The following is a 22,450-nucleotide window of genomic DNA, read 5'->3' as shown; positions in this document are numbered from 1 at the left end:
AGACCAGTTGCATGCACAGGTGCATAATTTCTCTGAAAACTGATCCTTACTCTTAGTGAGTATTGGATTCTTCCTCATGTCAATGTCACATTGGTCCAGCATTTAATATTGATATCAGCCACTTTGATGTGATACTTACCACAGGAAGAAATAAACGACACAATACCATGATGAAAGACTGATAATGTCATTAACATGACAAAGATTTGACTCTCAAGAAATGACGAACAGATGACATCATTAAAACACCAGACCATTCGCAATACAAAAACCAACAAATAGAATCTCTTCTGAAATAAAGGGTGCTTTGGGCAGTGATGTACTTGTTATTAATGATTTGAATGATATTAAAAACTTGAAAATACCAGAGCACAGAGGGAACTAGGCTTGCTTTTTTTTTTTTTTTTTTAAAAAAAATCAGGCACGCAAGTATACCTATGGAACACACAATAGCTATATAAATATATTTCCACGAAATATTTATCGGATTTGACAGCTCGCCTCACCTCTTAACTAGGTCTTTTAACTAGGCCTCGAGTTACGCAACCACAATATCTCTTTCATTAAATATGTGTCATAGTAATCACACTGACCAAAGTGCAACAGTATCATAATCTTCAACAGACTCGTTACCTCCTCTAGACCTATACAGAGGTTTAGACAACGGCACAATCCAAGCCACCACAAACAATAACAAACATAACACCTGCAACTAAAATATACAAATACAGACATCGAAGAAAGCATCTGCACAATATACAATGCCACACTTCATACAATATACTGTTGGCTCGTGTTGTTCACTACACTCCTTTTTCCTTCATTTTTCAAGAACCTTTAACAAGCGCTACTGCTTTCACACTCTACTACTTATTCTAGTGCCACTGTGACAATTCCAATTCCTGGATGGACTTCGTGATCAGTGCTACTTAGTAAAATAAACTGTAATTGTTGCTAATGTTAACTGGATGAAAGACAAAGTATCTACATCTACACCTTGTAGTATATGACAGAGCGTACTTTGTGTACCAGTATTTCTTTCTCCCCACTCACACCCTCTTTCCTGTTCCAGTCGCAAACTGTTTGCGGGAGGATAATCGCCAGTAAACCTCCACGTTTTTGAATCCCTCTAACTTTATCTTCTTGGTGCTTTTGCGAGATACTCGTAGGACGAACGCAAATACACTCCTGGAAATTGAAATAAGAACACGGTGAATTCATTGTCCCAGGAAGGGGAAACTTTATTGACACATTCCTGGGGTCAGATACATCACATGATCACACTGACAGAACCACAGGCACATAGACACAGGCAACAGAGCATGCACAATGTCGGCACTAGTACAGTGTATATCCACCTTTCGCAGCAATGCAGGCTGCTATTCTACCATGGAGACGATCGTAGAGATGCTGGATGTAGTCCTGTGGAACGGCTTGCCATGCCATTTCCACCTGGCGCCTCAGTTGGACCAGCGTTCGTGCTGGACGTGCAGACCGCGTGAGACGACGCTTCATCCAGTCCCAAACATGCTCAATGGGGGACAGATCCGGAGATCTTGCTGGCCAGGGTAGTTGATTTACACCTTCTAGAGCACGTTGGGTGGCACGGGATACATGCGGACGTGCATTGTCCTGTTGGAACAGCAAGTTCCCTTGCCGGTCTAGGAATGGTAGAACGATGGGTTCGATGATGGTTTGGATGTACCGTGCACTATTCAGTGTCCCCTCGACGATCACCAGTGGTGTACGGCCAGTGTAGGAGATCGCTCCCCACACCATGATGCCGGGTGTTGGCCCTGTGTGCCTCGGTCGTATGCAGTCCTGATTGTGGCGCTCACCTGCACGGCGCCAAACACGCATACGACCATCATTGGCACCAAGGCAGAAGCGACTCTCATCGCTGAAGACGACATGTCTCCATTCGTCCCTCCATTCACGCGACACCACTGGAGGCGGGCTGCACGATGTTGGGGCGTGAGCGGAAGACGGCCTAACGGTGTGCGTGACCGTAGCCCAGCTTCATGGAGACGGTTGCGAATGGTCCTCGCCGATACCCCAGGAGCAACAGTGTCCCTAATTTGCTGGGAAGTGGCGGTGCGGTCCCCTACGGCACTGCATAGGATCCTACGGTCTTGGCGTGCATCCGTGCGTTGCTGCGGTCCGGTCCCAGGTCGACGGGCACGTGCACCTTCCGCCGACCACTGGCGACAACATCGATGTACTGTGGAGACCTCACGCTCCACGTGTTGAGCAATTCGGCGGTACGTCCACCCGGCCTCCCGCATGCCCACTATATGCCCTCGCTCAAAGTCCGTCAACTGCACATACGGTTCACGTCCACGCTGTCGCGGCATGCTACCAGTGTTAAAGACTGCGATGGAGCTCTGTATGCCACGGCAAACTGGCTGACACTGACGGCGGCGGTGCACAAATGCTGCGCAGCTAGCGCCATTCGACGGCCAACACCGCGGTTCCTGGTGTGTCCGCTGTGCCGTGCGTGTGATCATTGCTTGTACAGCCCTCTCGCAGTGTCCGGAGCAAGTATGGTGGGTCTGACACACCGGTGTCAATGTGTTCTTTTTTCCATTTCCAGGAGTGTATTTATCGACTATTCTACGAATGTATGCTTTTCTTGTCTAATGCCTCCCTTCCTTTGTCTGCCACTGGAGTTGATTGATCATCTCTGTTGCACGTCCATGCTTATAAAGAGGACATATAGTGAAACATGCTGCTCTTCTTTGGATCTTCTCTACTTCCTCTATCAGCCCTTAACTGATACCAATTCAACAGTGATGAGCAAAATTCAATTACTGATCACACAATGGTTTTGTAAGCTACCTCTTTGGATGACAGACTATGTTTCCCTAAGATTCTTGCAACGAAAATCAGTTTGACATCCGTCTTCCCTGCAATTAGTTTTATATTGTCATTTCGCCTTAAATCACTCTGTATACACATACTCCTAGCATTTTATCGAAGTAATTACTTCCAGTGATTGTTCTGAATTGTGTAACAATAATATGCCATTCTGCCCACTTATATGCATTATGTGACATTTGTTTCTGCTGACAATCAGTTGCCACTCCCTACACCAAGTGTCAACCCTCCACAGGCCTTCCTGCATTTTGTTAAAATTTTCCAAGTGTTGTGATTTCTCTGGATGCAATAGCATCATCCAGAAAAAATCTCATGGAACTTCCAATGTTACCTACTATGTCATTTACATATATCGGGAAAAGTAATGAACATATATCACTACCTTGGGGTATGCCCAAATTCACTTTTTTGTCTGAAGACTTCTCTCCTTTGAGTATGACATGCTGTGATGTGTTTGCTAGGCTTCACTTCTATCATACAGTTAGTTTGATATTCCGCAACCCCATATTTTGTTCATAAGGCGGCAGAGAGAAACCAGAAATTCTGATTCCTCACTTGAGTGTGAAACTGCTAGATGACATGTTATTTATCCAATACAGTGTGCTCTTTGTTAAAGTGTAGAATTGCTCTGAATATCATCATACATGACATTAATTAATGTAAATAAAGTAAGTCAAATGCACATTAGTTGAGCTCAGATGATCCGCTGATCATAGATGTTTTCTATTCTACAAACCTCAACTTCCTTCTCTTTTGTGACAAGCTGTTGCTCATTTTTCCTCAACATCTCCTTCAGTTGGGCGATTAGCGTCTGCTGCTGTTCGAACTGATCTTGAAGTTCTTTTACTTCCACATTTTGTGCAGGCGCCTGCGTCTGGTCGCCTGGTGGATCAGAACTCTCGCTCCACCACATTGTCACCTAGATGACACACAAAACATAAGCCAAACAATAATAAATCGTTTCTCGGATTGTTACGGGAACATGACACGTCAAACAATATCGCTTTACCTCACTGATTTTTTTTCTGGGCTTTTAGGAAGTTTAATTAGAACACTTCGCTCCGAGAAGTGACACATACCCTTCTAAGAGTCGTTCGTTTCGCTTCGTATTATCGAATGTGATATCAAATACTGAAACACGATTAACATTATACTAAAATTTAAAATCAAGAAATTACTTATAAACACAGAAGCCTACAATATATCCACGCCAAAGGTAGGTAATTTAACGACCATAACATCGCATGCTTATACTCGTGTAAACGAAGTAAATACATCACAATAAAAACATATGTTTCTTCACGCACTTGTCACTTATTTCGTTAACTCGATACGAAGATATGTTACTCTCTGTTAACAGAAGTTAGTGCTGCAATGTTACCACGGTGTCCTTATTAAAGAATTTTCCACGCAGGGGCGGCCAATATAAGCGGTTCATCTGTGTTCCCAACGATTAAATATCCTCCAAACATTATTTTACTGGCCCACGTATTTCAAATCTTAACTCTTTTCTTTCCTCCTCGACTGCAGACAGCTCGAATCACAGCTTAACTTTGATGTTACTCAACGTGTGTCGTGTACCACAGTCGGTGAAACAATTGAAATCAGGTGTAAACTGTAAACACTTGATCAGTAGTAGGGATGAGAGGAAGGTGCGTTCGGACTGTACGGATGTGTGGATGCACAAAGCGAGGAAAGCGGTTATAAGTTGAAATGGAATCTAGGCTAGCAAACGTAATGCACTTTTCTTTGTGCAACTATTCCTGCTTTAAAAAAATCAAAATACTTCGTAGAATGTAACCCCCATACTTAATATTTCAGGGTCTTAAACTCTTATATTTTAAGAGGCCGGGGCCATTTGATCCAGGACGAGTGGGTGCACGACTTCCAGAAGCATATAGAAAATTTTGGGATGAATGGAAGGTTAGAAAGCCGGAGCCTGTCCACTACGTGCCTGAACCAGGGAAGTGGAGGCGTGACCCAGTAACTGGTGTGGTGTAAGTCTCCTTTGTGCCAGGCATTTCATTATATTAGCCATACCCCATAGATCCTGCGGAGAGCGGTCTGTAGGATGTGGAAAGAAATCGAGGATGTAATTTAATTTAGGTACAATAAAGTGAAATGAAAGTACAGTACTGTATTCTATTGCTAAATCTAATTATAAATAATCTAAAACGTTTAATTTAAAAATTTCTTTGAAGATATTTTTCCGTGAAGTAGAAGGAATTGGCCAGTAGAAAAATTCATTAATTCAGTTTTGAACTCTACTACATTAACAAAATGATATTACAGGGGGTAGGTTGTTGACTACATATGTACCCATGTATATGGCAAGTTCGTGTACTAATGTTAACTAACTTCTTGAGGCCTTTGTAGTGGTTGTTTTTGGTTCTGGTGTTCTGTTCATGCTTTTCACTAATGTTGTGAACACTGTATTGGAAATAGCAAAGGACATTAACGAATACATGTATTGTGAAGTAGTAGTTAAAATAACCAGTTTTTTTTGGATAGGTCCCTGCAGGATGATCTTGAAGGAACACCAGATATTCTTCTAGCACAATTCTGTATTCTGAAAATATTACCCCAATAAATTTAATTTGCCCAGAAAATGCTTTCACAACTCATTAGCGAATGAAAATATGCAGTATAAACTAGTTCCTCAGTTTTTAAATTTCCTATAGCAGTAATCGTGTGTACTGTAAACATAGCTGAACCTAGGCCTTTACTGATAATAGACAGTGGATTTTCCAACTGAGGTTGATCCGTCTTTATTCCCAAAAACTTAACACTTTGTTTATTGTTCCATTGTCTTTTGGAGCTCTGTGAGAAATATTGAACTATATGTACTGCGTCTTTTCAAAATTCAATGATGATCCATTTGCCTTGCACTATCTGTTGAGGAGGTGATTTGATTTAGTCATCTGTAGATCATCTGACAATGATATAATGTGTGCCGTTGTAGTACGCTGAATATAAATAACTCAGAATATACATAGACACAGAATATATAAATATGTTATGTATTTTCAAATATTTCAGTGTCTATATTTTAATAAGGGAAATTGGTACTATTTTGTATTATCATCTGGAAAAAGTACAAAAGTTGCATCTTCGAAAACTGCAAGTGGGTAATCATTTATGTATGTAAACATGTGGATGATAATCTAGAAATTGGGTGTACAGTTTTTGCTAATTGATAGGCTGAATCACAAGGGCAGTTTGGGTATATGTTATTAGTAATGATGAGTGTGTAATATATATGTGTATTGTTATTTGTTCCATATTTAATTGGTGTTAAGAGGGAAAGCATCAGATTCCACCTGCCTGATTTGACCTATGATGGCATCAGTATGGAGGAAACACCTACTTCCAGCATGTACAAGATATCTACCATAACGGCACTATATACACACGCCAACAAATGCTAACAAAAATAAAAACAACACAAGGGCATATCACCCCAACAATAAAATAAGACTAATGGGACAGCCACGGGAAGTAGGTGGTTTAGGGCGGGGACAAGCTAAATACAGAAGGGGAAAAAAAAACTACACCATCACAAAGCAAATATTATCCCTAAAATCAAAACAATTCTGAACTTATTATGTTACATCACAACCACAAAAACCATAGGAGTGGCTCATTTCACTCAACCCATATAGCTCAAACGAAGCTGTTGATACAAAAAAACCAACACATGCAACTCTAAAAAGCAGACTCAGATATTTCGCTCGATCTATATAGCTCAAAAGAAGCCTTCAATACCAAATTCCAATACATGCAACCCTGAAAAGTGGAATCGGACATTTCCTTGACCTATATAGCTCAAAAGAAGCCCCTGATATCAAAAACATGACACACATAATTCCAAAATGTGGAAACGGAAAAAATCCCTTGACCTTTTTAGCTCAAACAAAGCCCTCCATACCTATTGCCAAACCAAAATTGAAAATGCCAGAACCACAAACTTCACACACTTAAAATATATCACAAACAAACCAATGATACCAAAACCCCCCCCAAAAAAACATATTCACTAGGTTATATAAAATACAACTGGAGTGCCATAAATACAAACAGATAAAACATCAAAATCACTAAAATAAAACCAAAACAAAAACTGTTAGTTTGAAAACTTTCCCAGCGTACATATTGTTCCACAAAATTTCAGGAGAACTGCCAGATGTTTGTAACTTCATGCCACAATATTTCAGCACAGAGTCTTCTGGCCATTTTCAGATGATTCTAGCGAAAACTCTCTGAGCTCTGGTATTTCAGGCCCCGCCGGCACATGTGTGGTAGATTCACCTGGCATTGCGCGTGCACTACTTCAGCGCTTTTTATTCTGCTGTGCCGCGCGCCCTCTGTGGTGAAAACTCGCTGCATCGATATCCATTCAATTGTCCTCCCGCAGTTCCATCACATAACAATGCTGACTACGGACGACACCAAGTTTTTCGATGATTGGATTCCATGCCGAATTCAATTTGAAACTGCCGTCATGATTAATAACAGACTCACTGTTACACAGCCGTATTTCCTAGGATTCATTAATAATCGAACTCTGAAAGTAAGACTTATGGGCCACAATTTTTGTCTCATTGTATTCATGACATGAATAGTGGAAATACAGTGTTGGGCGATGGCAGACTTAAAAGGCTGAAGGAGGTGAGTATGCCACTGATGTTCTACAATGCGATCCTGCACAGTACGTGTCGTTTGCCCTATATAAGATTTGCTACATTCACGTGGAACCCTGTAAACACCAGCCTTGCGCAGCTCTAGATTGTCTTTGGCAGATCCCAACAGCCACGAAATTTTTGCAGGAGGGCGAAAGATTGCTTTCACTTTATATTTTCTTAGTATTCTGCCTATTTGCACTGAAATATTACCAATATATGGTAAATAGGCAGTCGTTTTAAAGGTCTCTTCCTCTTCTTTGCTCCGTCGTTTACAGGTTTGCAGCACTCTCTCCACTTGCTGGGACGGATCCCCATTCTTCGTAAATACAGTTTGCAGGTGCTCCAGTTCGATTTGCAAACTATCGTCAGAGATGATATGGGCTCAGTGAATCATTGTCTTCAAAACACCCATCATTTGTGCCAGATGGTGGCAACTAGCAGGTTGCAAGTAAAGGTCTGTGTGCGTAGGCTTTCTGTATTCTGAATGACCAAGTTTTTAGACGTCTTGGTGCAACGTAAGCGATGGCACACTTGGTCATTCAGCATATAGAAAGCCCACTCACACAGACCTTTACTTGCAAGCTGCTAGTTGCCACCATCCGGCATAAACGCTGGGTATTTTGAAGACATTGATTCACTGAGACCACGTCATCTCTGCCACCGATAGTTTGTATTTGCATCAGCAAGTGGAGAGAGTGCTCAGATCTATAAACAACGGAGCAAAGAAGAGGAAGAGGCCTTTAAAATGACTGCCTATTTACCATATATTGGTAATATTTCAGTGCAAGTAGGCAGAATACTAAGAAAATATAAAGTGAAAGCAATCTTTTGCCCTCCTGCAAAAATTTCATTGCTGTTGGGATCTGTCAAACACGACCTAGAGCTGCGCAAGGCAGGTGTTTACAGGATTCTGTGTGTTATATAGGGCAAACAACACGTACTGTGCAGGATCACATTGTAGAACATCAGCAGCATACTCACCTTCTTCAGCCTTGTAAGTCTGCCATCGCCAAACACTGTATTTCCACTGGTCATGTTCTATTAAATTGTAAGACATTTCCAGGGGCAGATGTGGACTCTGACCACAATCTATTGGTTATGACCTGTAGATTAAAACTGAAGAAACTGCAAAAAGGTGGGAATTTAAGGAGATGGGACCTGGATAAACTAAAAGAACCAGAGGTTGTACAGAGATTCAGGGAGAGCATAAGGGAGCAATTGACAGGAATGGGGGAAATAAATACAGTAGAAGAAGAATGGGTAGCTTTGAGGGATGAAGTAGTGAAGGCAGCAGAGGATCAAGTAGGTAAAAAGACGAGGGCTAGTAGAAATCCTTGGGTAACAGAAGAAATATTGAATTTAATTGATGAAAGGAGAAAATATAAAAATGCAGTAAGTGAAACAGGCAAAAAGGGATACAAACGTCTCAAAAATGAGATCGACAGGAAGTGCAAAATGGCTAAGCAGGGATGGCTAGAGGACAAATGTAAGGATGTAGAGGCCTATCTCACTAGGGGTAAGATAGATACCGCCTACAGGAAAATTAAAGAGACCTTTGGAGATAAGAGAACGACTTGTATCAATATCAAGAGCTCAGATGGAAACCCAGTTCTAAGCAAAGAAGGGAAAGCAGAAAGGTGGAAGGAGTATATAGAGGGTCTATACAAGGGTGATGTACTTGAGGACAATATTATGGAAATGGAAGAGGATGTAGATGAAGATGAAATGGGAGATATGATACTGCGCGAAGAGTTTGACAGAGCACTGAAAGACCTGAGTCGAAACAAGGCCCCCGGAGTGGACAATATTCCATTGGAACTACTGACGGCCGTGGGAGAGCCAGTCCTGACAAAACTCTACCATCTGGTGAGCAAGATGTATGAAACAGGCGAAATAACCTCAGACTTCAAGAAGAATATAATAATTCCAATCCCAAAGAAAGCAGGTGTTGACAGATGTGAAAATTACCGAACTATCAGCTTAACCCTTTTAGTGCCAAATACGATCTGATCGTGATCCAGATTTTCGGCAAAGAATGCCAGTAACGATCTGGTCGTGATGCCTTTCTCATTCATTTTTTCCGCGCTTGAAGGCAAAGTTGTTAGTATTTCCTAGCGAATGAGAAAGGCATCACGATCAGATCGTTACTGGCATTTTTCGCCGAAAATCTGGATCACGATCAGATCGTATTTGGCACTAAAAGGGTTAATAAGTCACAGCTGCAAAATACTAACACGAATTCTTTACAGACGAATGGAAGAACTAGTAGAAGCCAACCTCGGGGAAGATCAGTTTGGATTCCGTAGAAACACTGGAACACGTGAGGCAATACTGACCTTACGACTTATCTTAGAAGAAAGATTAAGGAAAGGCAAACCTACGTTTCTAGCATTTGTAGACTTAGAGAAAGCTTTTGACAATGTTGACTGGAATACTCTCTTTCAAATTCTAAAGGTGGCAGGGGTAAATTACAGGGAGCGAAAGGCTATTTACAATTTGTACAGAAACCAGATGGCAGTTATAAGAGTCGAGGGACATGAAAGGGAAGCAGTGGTTGGTAAGGGAGTAAGACAGGGTTGTAGCCTCTCCCCGATGTTGTTCAATCTGTATATTGAGCAAGCAGTAAAGGAAACAAAAGAAAAATTCGGAGTAGGTATTAAAATTCATGGAGAAGAAATAAAAACTTTGAGGTTCGCCGATGACATTGTAATTCTGTCAGAGACAGCAAAGGACTTGGAAGAGCAGTTGAATGGAATGGACAGTGTCTTGAAAGGAGGATATAAGATGAACATCAACAAAAGCAAAACAAGGATAATGGAATGTAGTCTAATTAAGTCGGGTGATGCTGAGGGAATTAGATTAGGAAATGAGGCACTTAAAGTAGTAAAGGAGTTTTGCTATTTGGGGAGCAAAATAACTGATGATGGTCGAAGTAGAGAGGATATAAAATGTAGGCTGGCAATGGCAAGGAAAGCGTTTCTGAAGAAGAGAAATTTGTTAACATCCAGTATTGATTTAAGTGTCAGGAAGTCATTTCTGAAAGTATTCGTATGGAGTGTAGCCATGTATGGAAGTGAAACATGGACGATAAATAGTTTGGACAAGAAGAGAATAGAAGCTTTCGAAATGTGGTGCTACAGAAGAATGCTGAAGATTAGATGGGTAGATCACATAACTAATGAGGAAGTATTGAATAGGATTGGGGAGAAGAGAAGTTTGTGGCACAACTTGACCAGAAGAAGGGATCGGTTGGTAGGACATGTTCTGAGGCATCAAGGGATCACCAATTTAGTATTGGAGGGCAGCGTGGAGGGTAAAAATCGTAGAGGGAGACCAAGAGATGAATACACTAAGCAGATTCAGAAGGATGTAGGTTGCAGTAGGTACTGGGAGATGAAAAAGCTTGCACAGGATAGAGTAGCATGGAGAGCTGCATCAAACCAGTCTCAGGACTGAAGACCACAACAACAACATGTTCTATTATTAATGAATCCGTGGAAATATGGCTGTCTGGCAGTGTGTCTCCTATTAATCGTGATGGTGGTTTCCAGTGAGTGCACATGCAACGCCAAGTGAATCCACCACGCATGTGCCGGCGGGGCCTTAAATACCAGAGCTCAGGGAGTTTTCGCCAGTATTACCTGAAGATGGCAGAAGACTCTGTGAAATATTGTGGCAGGAAGTTACAAAGATCTGGCAGTTCTCCCGAAATTTTGTGGAACAAAACAAAAATTACTTAACAAAAGCCTCCTTACCTTGGTAGCCTCCCCCCCCCCCCTCCCCCATAAGTACAAAATTCCAAGACACACACACACACACACACACACACACACACACCATTCCCCACAATCTCCCACCCATAAACCAACCCTATTCTGCCCAATACCACTCCCAAACACAAAACCAACAAAAATAAAAGGAATAAATAAAAACCAAAATCAATCACATCAAACCCTTTAAACACACAACCCATAACCTACCCCATCAACCCCACAACCAATAGCCACAACCTCATCCCCATTCCCCCACCCAACCGAACCCAGCCCTTCAACTCACTACCCTCAGCCTGTACATCCTCGCCAAAGCCCAAAAAAAAAAAAAAAAAAAAAAAACTCAGGGGTATTCTTCCACCAGCAGTGCTCCTCTAAATGGGATTGCAGGTTGGAAGAGTGCTTCTTCTCCTCCGTAGAACAGATTAAATTGCCTCTCAAAACCCCTCTTTGGTATTAGTGCAAGCCCCAGTGTCATTATCTTTAAACTGAATTCTACAGTTAATGACTAAATGTTCATAACCCCTCTTCCGCAAACCCCTACACAGTGAAAATACATCTGCCATAACAGTACTAACCACCTCAATATATTCCTCAAAAAGCCCCTTAAGTTCCCTCTTGCTATGACTGTACAAAACCCTGAAAACACAATCAGCATACCTAACCCCCTCCCCCAAAATAAATAAACAACCCCCCCCCCCCCCCCCCCCCCACTTCCATACTCATACATCAACCCGAGAATCACCTATCCCTAACTACTTCTTACCAATCTGGGACTCACCAGTTTCAGTGATCCTCTGGCCCACCCTACTTTGCTCGATATTTAACATATTCTGAACACTCATGACACGAAGAAAACCAATCTAATACAGTTATAACTCTCATACCAGTCTCAAATGCACAAAACTTAAAAATGACTTATAACAAAAGCAATATGTAAGCAACACAGTCTTGCACAAGGCCAGCCTAGGCTTCTTGAATCAGGTACCATGTCGTATTGACCGCCGGATGTTGTCATGGTGGCACCTCTGCATGTATTGGTGCCTGGTCTGAGACACTGGAACTCTCATCAACTTCATGCACTGCCCAGAAGCCTGTTAATCCAAAAAGCTGCAGAAATGTTAGGATGACAACATATCATTGCCTGAAGTAGCATGTAACAAAAAGCTGGTAAACTTATCAGTCATATTGATCCCTGACAAATATGAAAAAAATATTAAATTTCATTCTGTATGATGAACACCAGATTAATCAAACCTAACAAAAACACAAAGCGCATAAACCACAGAAACCAAAAAAATCATAACAACTCACTAGAAACAGAACACACACTTCCAAATCCACGTTACAGCACTGAGTACCCAGACTCAAACAAACCCATGTAACCACACTGATGACAAAGACTGAAATGACCTCAATATCCATGTTACACAAACAACTTCACATGTCAATTCACCACCAGAGCATGTCACCAGATACAACACCACATCTACAAATTTGAACTAATTCAAAAACGCCGTGTCGCTCTGATGTCACACACCAGACTGCCATTATGTCAAGGATCAAAGCAGGTGGGTGGAATTGCACGTTTCCAGTAACCACAGTGGTGGGAGCTATGAGCTGGTCATCAGAGAGGAAGCAATATCTGTTAGAAAAAGTAGTAAATTAAATAGTTATTGGTACTCCATAGAGCTGCGCAGCTTGACCAGACTGTACATAAGTAGTCCCACACCACAGTTTTCTTTCTTTATATGAAGGCTAATCTCAGGAACTATTATAGGGATCTTTGTATGGTTTTCACCAGTAGACTGATTCATGAGAGAGGTTTGTGTGCAATACTACATATTATAAACAAGAGCTCCGCAGATGATAAAGAGATGAGGAAAATTTAATTGTGATGGAGGACCGGACTTCAATAGAAGGAAAAGGAAGAGTAGGAAAAATAGTTGGTGAGTATAGACATGGGGAATGGATTGAAAGAGGAAGCTGCCCAGTAGAATTTTGCACAGAGGATAGTTTAATCATTGCTAACAGTCGGTGTAAGAATCATGAAATAAGGTTGTACACATGGAAGAGACGTGGAGACACTGTAAGGTTTCAGATTGATTATCTCATGGTAAGACAGAAATTTCGGAAGCAGATTTTAAACTGTAAGACATTGGAGGGGGAGAACTGACCACAGTTTATTGGCTATGAACTGTAGATTGAAATCGAAGAAATTGCAAAAAGATAGCAAATTAAGGAGATGGGACCTGGAGAATTTGTAAGAACCAGAGGTTGTTAAGAGTTTCCGAGAGAGTATAAGGCAACATTGTATTGGAACAGTGGAAGGAATACAGTAGAAGACAAAGGGGTAGCTTTGAGAGGTGAAATAGTTAAGGCAGCCGAGGATCAAATAGTTAAAAATACAAGGCCAAGTAGAAATCCATGGATAGCACAGGAGACGAATTTAACTGATGAAAGAAGAAAATATAAAAATGCAGTAAGTGAAGTGAAGTGGGTGGAAGGGGATACAGGTGTCTAAAAAATGAGATTGTTGGGAAGTGCAAAGTGGTTAAGCAGGAATGGCTAGAGGACAAATGTAAGGTTTTACAAGCATATATCACTAGGGAAAATATAGATACCACCTACTGGAGGATTAAAGAGGTCCATGGAGAAGAGAGAACCAGCTGTATGAATATCAAGAGCTCAATGGTGAACCAGTCGTAAGCAAAGAAGGGATAGCTGAAAGGTGGAAGAAGTATATAGTGTGTCTATAGAAGGAAATATATTTGAGGGCAGTTGTTACAGAAATGGAAGAGGTTGTAGATGAAGAGGAGATGGAGCGAGAATAGTGTGTCAAAGCGCTGCACGACCTAAGTCGAAACAAGGCACTGGGAGTAGACAACATTCTGTCAGAACTGCTGGTAGCATTGGGAGAGCCAGCCATGACAAAATTCTTCCATCTGGTGTGAAAGACATAAGAGATAGGCGAAATATGGTCAGAGTTCAAGAAAATACAATAATTCAAATTTCAGGAAAGCAGTAGCAGACGGGTGTGAATATTACCAAACTATCAGTTTAAATAAGTCATGGTAGCAAAGTACTAGCATGAATCCTTTACAGAAGAATGGGAAAACTGACTAAAGCCAACCTCGGGGAAGATCCGTTTGGATTCAGAAGAAATGTTGGAACACACAAGGCAATACTACCCTATTACTTTCTTAGAAGATGAGTTAAGGAAAGGCAACTCTAAGTTTATAGCATTTGTAGACTTACAGTAAGCTCTTGAGAATGTTGACTGGTCTACTCTCTTTGAAATTATGAAGGCAGCAGGGGTAAAATACAGGGAGCAAAAGGCTGTCTGCAACTTGTAGAGAAACCATGAAATGGATGCAGAGGTTGAGAAGGGAGTGAGGCAAGGTTGTAGCCTATCCCTGGCATTACTAAATCTGTACAGTGAACAAGCAGTAAAGGAAACCAAAGGAAAATTTGGAGTAGGAATTAATCTCTGTAGAAGAAATAAAAACCTGGACATCTGCTGCTGACATTGTAATGCTGTCAGAGACAGCAAAGGGCTTGAAAGAGCAGTTGAATGGTGTGGACAGTGTCTTGAGAGGAGGATGTAAGATGAACATCAACAAAAGTAAAACAAGGATAATGGAATGTAGTCAAATTAAATCTGGTGATGCCGAGGGATTAGATTAGGAGACGAGAGACTTACAATAGTAGATAAGTTTTGCTATTTGGTCAGGAAAATAAGAGATTGTGTCCAAAGCAGAGATGGTGTAGGATGTAGTCTGGCAATAGCAAGAAAAGTATTTCTGAAGAAGGGAAATTTGTTAACGTCCAGTATAGATCTAAGTGCCAGGAAGATATTTGTTTGGAATATAAATGTGTATTAAAATGGAACTGCTGGCTAGTGAAGAAGTCAGCATTGTGTCGGATGTGTGTGATATGGATTGCTGATAAATAAAATATTTGCAAACATATAAAAGTTTATGCCAAAAGTTATACCGAGTTTTGTGGCCACAATAGCAATGTGAACTGCAAGAATATAAAAAATGGGCCTCATCCAGCTGAGAAGATACAACTGTCTCAACAAATTGATTGAATTAAAAATACAGAACTGTTCATTAATTTAAAATGAAATGTTGTTACCAAAAATGTTCATTAAATTTACGTCAGTTGTAAGATCTACATTCTTGAGGTGTATCTTTGCTGTAAGTACTCCTGAGCTCTTCTGCTATGCTGCTGTACATGCAAAACTAATCATGTAATGTACAAAATAAATACCAGGTACAGATTTTTGACAAAACTACCTTATCTGTATGCAAGATGTTAGGCGGCGAAAAATATTGCTGTTGATGTTTGCTACAAACTGCCTCCCTGCTGTATGCAGTCACTGGTATTTATATAATTTATAACAGTCATTGACAATCAGAAGTAACAAATGTTAAGAAGTGATAAAAGTGTGTAATAAAATTAATTCACGGTGCATAGAAAAATAATGAAAATAATGCTTTACAATTTTGTGTGGACATGGACATAATTTTGTTGAAATAATTTACAAGCTTCCAGAAAATAAAAATACACATTACACTTTAGTTCATTACAGTCAAAAGAAAGAACGAAAAGTGTTCCTGCATGTGTATAAATTCCAAATAATTCATTTATCAAAAATAGTTAACCAATTTGCTGAAAATAAATTCCTAAGCTGCAAAATGCTCTTTGTTTATGCGGGTCATTATGGTTTATGTTAAATGTTAATTAACAGACTTATCAGTGTAGCAAGCTTAGATCAATTACTTAGTAATTATTGAAAACAAAATATTCCTAGCATGTTCACAAACTTTTTATTGACTGCAGAATACAATAGCAAACTCAGATTTTACATGAGTTGCCTCAAACAGACTAATTACTGGTATAGGTGCATTGTAGCATTGTACATTAAACAATTAATTAAGCATAAAATAATTGTGGTCTATTCAGGGGGTGGCAAAGGATGCCCAAGTGGCAGTTTTATTACAGCATGGAATCAAAACATTGACAATAAACAGTTTGGACAAGAAGTGTATAGAAGCTTTTAAAATGTAGTGCTACAGAAGAATGCTGTAGATTGGATAGATAGATCATGTGACTATTGAGGAAGTACTGTGTAGAACTGGGGAGAAAAGAAATTTGTAGAAAACTTGGCTTGAATTGGTTGATATGACACGTTCTGAGACATCAAGGAATCACCAGTTTGGCACTGGAGGGAAGTGTTATAGGTAAATTCATAGAGGGAGACCAAGAGGTGAATACAGTAAGCAGATTCAGAGAGATGTAGGTTGCAGTAGTGAAGAGGGTTGCTCAGGATAGAGTAGCATAGAGAGCTGCATCAGGTCAGCCTTTGGACTGAAGACCACAACTAACATCAGTACCCCTATATGTGCAGAACTGAACATATTGAGTATTTTTAAAGTTGATGGTAAGGCCATTTGTAGAAAACCAGCCAGTGATAGTTTAAAGAACATTGTTTACCATTTCTTCTTCTTATGTATGCTTGTGTCGATTAAAATACTAGTGTTGTCCACGGAAAGAGCTAAGTCTGCTTGTTGTATATTAGATGGGAGATCATTTACATATATGAGGAACATTAGTGGACATAAGATAGAGTCTTGGAGAACCCCGTACATGATTTCTCCCCAGTCAGAATAATGTCTCTGAACTACATTGGTTGAATTACGAAGTACAGCTTTCTGGATTTTTTTGGTTAGATATGACATTATTCAGTGGTTAGCTGTACTATCAATCCCATAAAACCTCAATGTATTTAGGAGGATATTGTGATTCAACTGTCATATGCCTTAGATAGATTACCTAACACATCAGCCAGAGCCATTTTGTTATTTAATGCTTGTAACATTTGGTGAGTGAAATGTAAATGGCAAACTCATTAGAACAACTCTTTTGACATACAAACTCTGATTTATTGAGGATATTATAGCTACTCAGATGAGATACCACTCTAGAATACATCACCATCGCAAAAATTTTGGAAAATGATGTCACTAGTGAAACAGGTTGGCAGTTGTTGACTTCTTTCCTATCAGCTTTCTTAAAAATAGTTTAATGATGGCATATTTGTCTCTCTGGAAAAGTGCCTTGAGTTAATGATACTTTAAATATTTCAGATAAGACAGGGATTATCGTATGGAAACAAATCTTTAGTACTCCATTTGAAACACCATCAAATCCTGATGAGCTTTTATTTTTGAGAGAATAAATATAATTTTTTTTAATTACAGGAGGATTCACATGATTGAGTTTTATGAGAGATGATTTTTCAACGTACTGCTGTTGTTCTCCTCTTGACCTGTTTGTCCCTGTACTTTCTACTATATTTAAGAAATGATTATTTAATATGCTTGCTATGTGTGATCATCATTTATAGCCCTTTGATTCAGTTCAATTGAGATGCTAGCTTCTTCTGTGGTTGGATGTCCTGTCTCTAGTTTTACTACACTCCATACAGCTGTAAGCCTGTTGTCAGAATTACTGATTTCTGACATTCAGTGCAAGTTCCTTGATTTTTTAATAATTTTGCATAGTAATTTGAGTTTTTTTGTAGCGTGGAACTACTGCAGGAACTCTACTTGTTCTTACCAACAGTTACAGTTCCCTTTTTTCTCTCAGAAGGTACTTTAATGCCACTAGTGATCCACGGTATTTTACATAGCTGCTCAATGTCCTTTCTGACTAGCTTATGGGGAAAGTTGTTTTAATATAATGATATGAGTTTATCATGGAATAGATTAAATTTGATGTCAACATGTGGTTAATTGTCAATTTCATCCCAGGTCATCTCTAGTAAACTATCCCTAAAAACATTTGTATTTGAGTCATTAATTATGCCAAAGAATTTCCACTGAGGAATATCAGTACTGTGAAGAACTATCTTATTTATCCTAAGTCACTGTGTGTCATGATCAGAGAGAGTTTTTGTTACTGGATTATTTTCTTGCTTTGAGCTTCACCAAAGAAAACAAGCTTCACCAAAGAAAACCTTATCAATGAGTGCCCTACTGTCTTTATCCACCTGTCTAACTTCTCAGTATACCTTTCATGTTGTTTCGCTTTTAAAAGAAATAGTTAAAGATTCTGTAGAGTACTTTACATAAAAATGTTTGCAGTCATAAATTCTTGTCCCATTAGAGGACGCTTTGCAACTAAATTTGAAAATTTTGCAATAGGTAATATGCAATCAGCTTGTTAACGCTTGAGTAGGTGCACCACTTTTTGTAACATGATGGGTGCCCAGTGTACTTTGTACACATGTAAATAATAGCTGTCTTTATGTTACGTAGGTAAACTTGTATAAGCAGAATCACAGTTTAATCTTAATTTAATTAAACAACAATCATATGAACTGCCATAATATGAGCTAAAGCACTGTTTAATTAAATAATAATAAAATGAATGTTAATTATATTGCTCTATTGCCGCAGACAGTAATGACTCACTCAAGCATTAAACAGTATAGTTGCATCAGATCCCAACCAGCCACTTTTATGATTACTAATTAGCTCATAGACAACTGCCTCATTGTGGGATTGTGCTGCTATTCCATAAACTGAATCATTTTGTTACACGGATTGTAAACTTTTGCTCACTTAGCTCATTGTTTATTTTATATTACTGCTGCTCATTTGACACATGACAACACAATTTATCATTGTGTTGGATGAAGCAATGATAAAGGAACAGGCATGAGCTTGCAATTTAAAATAGCAGTGGAATGGTAAAAGACAGTATTATTTGTGGTTGGCACATTTTATATACAAGCGCGCCCACTTGAGGGTTAATCATCAGATTATATTGCCAAGTCAGAGTCAGGATTTCTAGAGGATATTGATATTGAGAATTCTGTTTACACATGCAAGGAGAATGTAAGGCTGCTTAACATCCATTCCATAGTAATGGGGGGAATATCAACAATGTAGGAAATGACAGATTGCTACTTACCATAAAGAAGACACATCAAGTTGCAGACAGGCACAATTAAGACACTCACATATAGCTTTCAGCCACAGCCTTCATCAGTAAAACACACACACACACACACACACACACACACACTACTGCCAACTCCAGCATCTCGGGCCAGAATGCCACATCACATGGCATACAAGCAGCAGTTTGGAAGGGTGGGGAAGGGGAACGGGAAGGGATAGTAGTGTACGCATGGGGAGAGTGATGAATGCTCTCTGGTGAGGTGTGCAGGGACTAGACTGCCAACAGGTGCAGCGTCAGAAGTTTGTGGAGCAGGTAGGTGGGGGAAAAAGGAACAAAAACGGAGAACAACAGGGAAAGACGTGGATGCATTGGCAGAAAGCTGCAAATAAACAGGGTGGGAGATGAGAATGGGGAGGAGATGATGGGACAGAGGGGTTGGAAACTGTTGGGTGGAGGATGTGAGGACAGTATGTTACCGTAAGTTGATGCCGGGATAATTGCAGGAGTGGAGAATGTCTTGTAAGGATAACTCCCAGGTGCGCAGTTCAGAAAAGCTGGTGATGGAGGGAAGGACCCATGGCTTGGATAGTGAAGCAGTGGCTTGGGGGTGGTGAAACCAAGTATTTTATGTTCAGCTGCATGTTGTGCCACAGGATAGTCTCCTTTGGCCCTTGCCACAGTTTGGGGGTGGCCATTCAGCCTGGTGGACTTATAAAAAGCTGTGCAGTGATTGCAGCAGAGCTGGTAAATGACATGGCTGCTTTCACAGGTGGCTCGGCCGCTGATGGGTTAGGATAACCCACTGACAGGACTGGAATAGGATGGAATAGGAAGCTCTGGGTGGGTGGATTGGGTCAGTTTTGCACCTGAGTCTGCCAAAGGATTATGATCCTTGTAGCAAGGTGTTGGGATTTGGAGTAGCATAGGGATGGACTAGGGTGTTGTGGAGAGTGGGTGGGTAATGGAACACCACTTTAGGAGGGGTGAAAAATTTCTTGGTTAGAATGTCCCTCATTTCAAAGCATGATGATAGGTAATCAAAGCCCTGGGAAGGATGTTGTTCAATTGTTCCAGTCTGGGATGGTACTGGGTAATGAAGGGGATGCTCCTTTGTGACTGGTTCTTGGACATGGTAGGAGGATTGGGGGAAATATTAATCAAACTGCAGCCATCCAGATCCTCCCCTCCACCACCAGCTTTTCTGAAGTGCGCAGATGGGTGTTATCCTTACAACATATTCTCCGCTCCTGTGATTATCCTGGCCTCAACCTACAGTAACATACTGTCCCCACACCCTCCACCCAATAGTTTCACCCCGTGTGTCCTATTATCCGCTCCCCGTTCTCATCTCCCACCCTGTTTATTTGTAGCTTTCTGCCAACACATCCACCCATCTTTCCCTGCTCCTCTCCATTTTTGCTCCTTTTCCTCCCACCTCTCTGCCCCAAAACCTCCTGACACTGCACCGGTTGGCAGTCTAGTCCCTGCACACTCCAGCAGACAGCTTTTTACATGGAAACTGGCCCGTGTTATTCACTGGAACTGGAACAGACACTTTTAGTCACAGAGATATTTTCTGTTGAAATTTTTTTCTCTCTCTGGCCAAATCCAGAAACTACCACTGCGATGTATGTAATTCATTTGTATGTCACATCTTTCTGCATTAATACCAGTTACCTCGGCATAATAGAGAATTTTCCTATTCATTTGAACTTTGCTGCATTTTGGAGTTTCCATTTCTAGAGCGACTTGTACGAAATTATGCAGTGAAATGTCCTGGGTGGAGATAATTTGCTCAAGATATGCTAATAACAAATCTAGAGGTCCAAGTTCAGATTTATCAAACACGCTGATAGAGTCCAGTGCAGACTTGACCATTCTTCCCACTAAAAGATGTTTCCCATCCTTTACTTCAAAGTGTTGCTTAGATTTCTTCCACATCTCTTTTGAACACTGATCTGTGTATAGCTACTTTCTCTGTTGGAGCATACAGTTCTTGAATCTCTGACACATGTTGTGAAACGCTATTGTAGAAGTCAAGTGCAGAATTGACAATAGTTTTCCTTGTCTTGGCATGGATGAATGCTTTATGCTTTACAGTGCCACAAATACTATCCACTGTCCCTTTGCCGAGAAATGTGGCAAAAAAATTCCACTTTCCTGTCACATGGAAATCTTCAATTGTGAAACACAGATTCAGTAGCGTATATCTGTTTTTGAACTGCAAAGAACATCCATCAGAAATCACAAATACTTTTTCCTTGTTGAAACTCTGTTTTCAGCCTAGTGAGTATAGATTTTAGAAAAACCCAGACAGCCACCATATCATGAGAAAGTTCATCTCTTATAATTACAATTGGCCTCTTTGTACTTTTAAGCCAAGCACAGCCGGTGAGCACTGTTAATTGTAAATGACTCCAGTGTGCACTAGATATCTCGTCCTGATAAAAGAGCCATGTAATTCTCGGCATAGTCAACTTGTCTCTATGACACATTTTTTGCTCTCAAAATATTCAGACTGGACAGTTTTAACATAGTAGTGGATTTTCATGTATGCAAGTTTACCGTCAATTACATTTATGGCATCTAATAATGAGCCATCAATCTCTACAAGCCTAGCAAATCATTCCACTTCATCTCATTGTTTCAATGTCAAAGGGCTGTCAAAATCCACTCCAACATGTAATAAATTCTGAACAGAAGTCTTACATTCAAGCCAAAAATCAGTTATACATCGTTCATCTTCAGTACTGCAACATAACATACTTGAAACATTCTTAATATAATAGAAGGAAACATTCCACGTGGGAAAAATTATATATAAAAACAAAGATGAGGTGACTTACCGAACGAAAGCGCTGGCAGGTCGATAGACACACAAACAAACACAAACATACACACAAAATTCAAGCTTTCGCAACAAACTGTTGCCTCATCAGGAAAGAGGGAAGGAGAGGGGAAGACGAAAGGAAGTGGTTTTTAAGGGAGAGGGTAAGGAGTCATTCCAATCCCGGGAGCGGAAAGACTTACCTTAGGGGGAAAAAGGACAGGTATACACTCGCACACACGCACATATCCATCCACACATACAGACACAAGCAGACATATATATTTGAAACATTCTTAGGATTTCCTGAACACTCA

At 40.3% G+C, this 22,450-nt stretch overlaps 2 protein-coding genes across 2 annotated transcripts in view; one reads left to right on the top strand and one right to left on the bottom strand.

The window, feature by feature from the left end:
• The window catches only part of LOC126475091 (protein lava lamp-like), a 177,497-nt gene extending 173,474 nt beyond the window's left edge, over positions 1–4,023 (bottom strand). Inside the window, exons 1-2 of the mRNA XM_050102662.1 lie at positions 3,887–4,023; positions 3,614–3,796 (exon numbers count right to left, since the gene is read on the bottom strand). Of these exons, the coding sequence (XP_049958619.1) occupies positions 3,614–3,790 (177 nt within the window). The 5' untranslated portion in view covers positions 3,791–3,796; positions 3,887–4,023. The remainder of the gene's footprint in view (positions 1–3,613; positions 3,797–3,886) is intronic.
• Positions 4,024–4,450: 427 nt separating this feature from the next.
• LOC126475096 (39S ribosomal protein L28, mitochondrial) overlaps positions 4,451–22,450 on the top strand; it is a 33,008-nt gene continuing 15,008 nt past the window's right edge. Inside the window, exons 1-2 of the mRNA XM_050102674.1 lie at positions 4,451–4,611; positions 4,699–4,874. Of these exons, the coding sequence (XP_049958631.1) occupies positions 4,591–4,611; positions 4,699–4,874 (197 nt within the window). The 5' untranslated portion in view covers positions 4,451–4,590. The remainder of the gene's footprint in view (positions 4,612–4,698; positions 4,875–22,450) is intronic.

Source organism: Schistocerca serialis, chromosome 4 (genome assembly GCF_023864345.2).
Source record: "Schistocerca serialis cubense isolate TAMUIC-IGC-003099 chromosome 4, iqSchSeri2.2, whole genome shotgun sequence".
NCBI classification, from domain to species: Eukaryota; Metazoa; Arthropoda; class Insecta; order Orthoptera; family Acrididae; genus Schistocerca; species Schistocerca serialis.
This window is presented reverse-complemented; position numbering and strand designations above follow the sequence as displayed.